The sequence below is a fragment of the Elephas maximus genome, chromosome 3 (assembly GCF_024166365.1).
Source record: "Elephas maximus indicus isolate mEleMax1 chromosome 3, mEleMax1 primary haplotype, whole genome shotgun sequence".
NCBI lineage: Eukaryota > Metazoa > Chordata > Mammalia > Proboscidea > Elephantidae > Elephas > Elephas maximus.
Genome location: NC_064821.1, coordinates 21164058 through 21166802, shown reverse-complemented (window position 1 = coordinate 21166802; position 2745 = coordinate 21164058). Strand labels below are relative to the sequence as shown.

Genomic DNA, 2745 nt, shown 5'->3' with positions numbered 1-2745 from the left:
GAAGTTTACGTGGAGGAACCAGCTCCATGGAGCCCAACGAGATGATGTGGAAGATCTGCCAAGTGTGCGATGCCAACAGCTGCGAGTGGGATGTCTCCCGGGCATATGTGTTGCTGTGCACACGTGACGTGCAGGCCAAGAGGACTTTGTGCAGTGGAGGATGAAGGTATGCACACTGCCTTGATGATTGCTCAACAGGGTTCAAGTGAAGTGAATTTCGGGCACCTTTTTTAGGTGGGTTTTCCGAACATTGCCTTCAAAATTACAGAGGAGCTTAAACCTTGGAACTCCTGTTTTCTCTCAGGCAGCTGCTGCCCCCATTTTAAAGTGCAAGGTCACTGGTGATTTTTGAGACAATGTTATTGAAGGCCTCAGAGGTCCCTGAAATTCTCTTCACTTTTACCCCATTGAGAGTCCTCCGAGGCAGGGTGCACACCTCCATCCTCCACTGAGTGAAGTCCTGTTGTCCTGGTGTGCCATTCATACACAGCAGTGTGTATTTGTGTGTGAGATCCCAGTCACAGCCATTGGCATCCAACACTTGACAGATCTCGTGCAGCATCTCGTCGGGCTCCAAGGAACTGGTGATCTTCATCCTCCAGGTAAATTTGAGAGAGCGTGGTTTGGCCTGTTGAGGTTTGATCATTTGTGCAGCTTTGCTGTCCGATGCTTTGTGGTCCTTTTTGTCATATGTAAAACAAAGGCATCTTCTCATGAGCTTAAAGAACCTCCCAGTGGCCCGCTTCCAGCCCTGGCTGCTGACAGAGGAAGAGGCTGGACTCACAGTCTGGGGCAAACTCGGCTGGTCAGGTAACTCATGCACCTGCTCCTCAGAGGAAGAGGCTAGACTCACAGTCTGGGGCAAACTCGGCTGGTCAGGTAACTCAAGCACGTGCTCCTCATTTGCGGAGCTTAGATTTGACATTCCCTGGGTAAAACTGGTTTTCTCCGGGGCCCCGGCACTCTCGTTGATGGTGTAGGCTGAGGAGGAAGGCACAGAAACACACTGGGGTGGTGTGATGGGCTGTGGCACCTCACTGTTTCTCCCCTTGGCATACAGGTCAGAGTCCTGGTTGGGCTGTGCCCAGGCTGTGGTAGATTGCTGCCGCAGGTGGGCCAGGGCCAGGGAGAATGATGGAGAAGTAGACACCATGGAGGTCCCCATCCCTCCCTCAGAGAGAGTGTTCAAAGCATCGCGGATGTAGTAACCAAAGGTGGGAATGGTGGGCTCGGTGTAACTACGCTGTTTGGGTTTAGGACAGACGGTAGGAGGCACTTCATGGGATGAGGAAGGAGTGTGGCTATCGGTGCAATGGGCTTCAGCCTGGGGTTCCAGGGTGCTGGTGTGGCTGTCAATCTCATATGTGTCGTGACGCAGGATCAGATAGGTGGCGTTCGCATCATTGTAATTGTGGTTCAACAGTGAGTCATGAATGTCTTCCTGCACGTAACCTGTGTTCACCGTCACCTCAGTGTGCCAGTGGTTATCGTAGTCTGGGAGTGGCTGCACATAGAGCTTTTGTTTTTCTTCATGGCTCACCTTCATCCATGGATGTGCTAGGATGTCCTCTAACGTGGCTCTCTTTCTTGGGTCACGAATGAAAATTTTACTGAGCAGGTGTTGACACTGGCTAGACATGTGGAAGGGAACGTGATATTGTCCCCGCAGCACCTGCTCTCGCAGCTTCGTCAAGGTCTTCCCACGAAAAGGCAGAGATCCAGTTACCATGAAGTATAGGATGACTCCCAGGCTCCACACATCCACTGGGGGTCCGTCATACTTTTCTCCCTGAAGGAGTTCTGGGGCAGAATAAGGGGGAGTGCCACAGAAGGTATCCAGCTTGCTCCCTGTGGTGAATTCAGTTCCTAAACCAAAGTCTGCAAGTTTGATGTTCATTCGCTTGTCCAATAGTAGGTTTTCTGTTTTCAGATCCCTATGAACAATACTCTTGTCGTGGCAGTACTTCACCGCTGACACTATTTGTTGGAATTTCGTTTGGGCCTCTTTTTCGCTCATGAAGCCATGATTCACTAGGTGGTAAAAGAGGTCCCTTCCACTTGCATACTCCATCACTATATAGAGGGCGTGCTCATTCTCTATGACTTCAAACAGCTTTACAATATTTGGATGATGGAGATCCTTCATAATTTCTATCTCTCTGTATAGTCTGTGGAGGTCGGAGGACGTGTGCTGGATCTTGTCAATTATTTTAATGGCTACCTCTTGGCCGGTGATGATGTGCTGGGCCAGCTTGACCTTGGCAGATGCCCCCTTGCCGATGGTTCTGAGGAGGTGGTAGCGTCCCACATGAGTTTCCTCCACAGCAGAGAAGGCTAAGTGGCTCTGCAGCATGTTGGCTATGGTGCGAAGGCGTAGCGGGCTTTGGGATAAGAGGTGCCCTGGTGGTAGGATTAAAAACTTAAAAACCCAAAACCCTAAAAAGTGGTGACTAAAAACTTAATGAAATATGGAAAAAATGAGAAAAAGTTAAAATATAATCAAAAAGGTAAAATGAGAAAAGAGGAAGTAAAATTTTAAAAACTGATAAAAATAAGATAAATTGTATATATAAACAAAACAAGAAATCAATGAGAAAGATTCAAAAAAGGAATAAATAACATGAGGATAAGAAAAAATACAAAATAAAACAATAATAGTAAGATGATAAAAAAATTAACAAGTACATAGAAAAAAAGAAAAATTGAGGATGTAAAGGAAGAATAAAAGGAAAAACGAATGAATGC

At 47.4% G+C, this 2745-nt stretch overlaps 1 protein-coding gene across 1 annotated transcript; it reads right to left on the bottom strand.

The window, feature by feature from the left end:
• Positions 1–322: 322 nt before the first annotated feature.
• LOC126071024 (serine/threonine-protein kinase MARK2-like) lies at positions 323–2353 on the bottom strand. Its single transcript, XM_049875335.1, has one exon. It carries the CDS (start codon positions 2351–2353, stop codon positions 323–325), a length of 2031 nt encoding a protein of 676 aa, XP_049731292.1.
• Between the last annotated feature and the right edge of the window lie 392 nt (positions 2354–2745).

Bases quoted from the DNA above. Each gene is read 5' to 3' on its own strand.
- LOC126071024 (XM_049875335.1), bottom strand. From the start codon at position 2,353: ATGCTGCAGAGCCACTTAGCCTTCTCTGCTGTGGAGGAAACTCATGTG.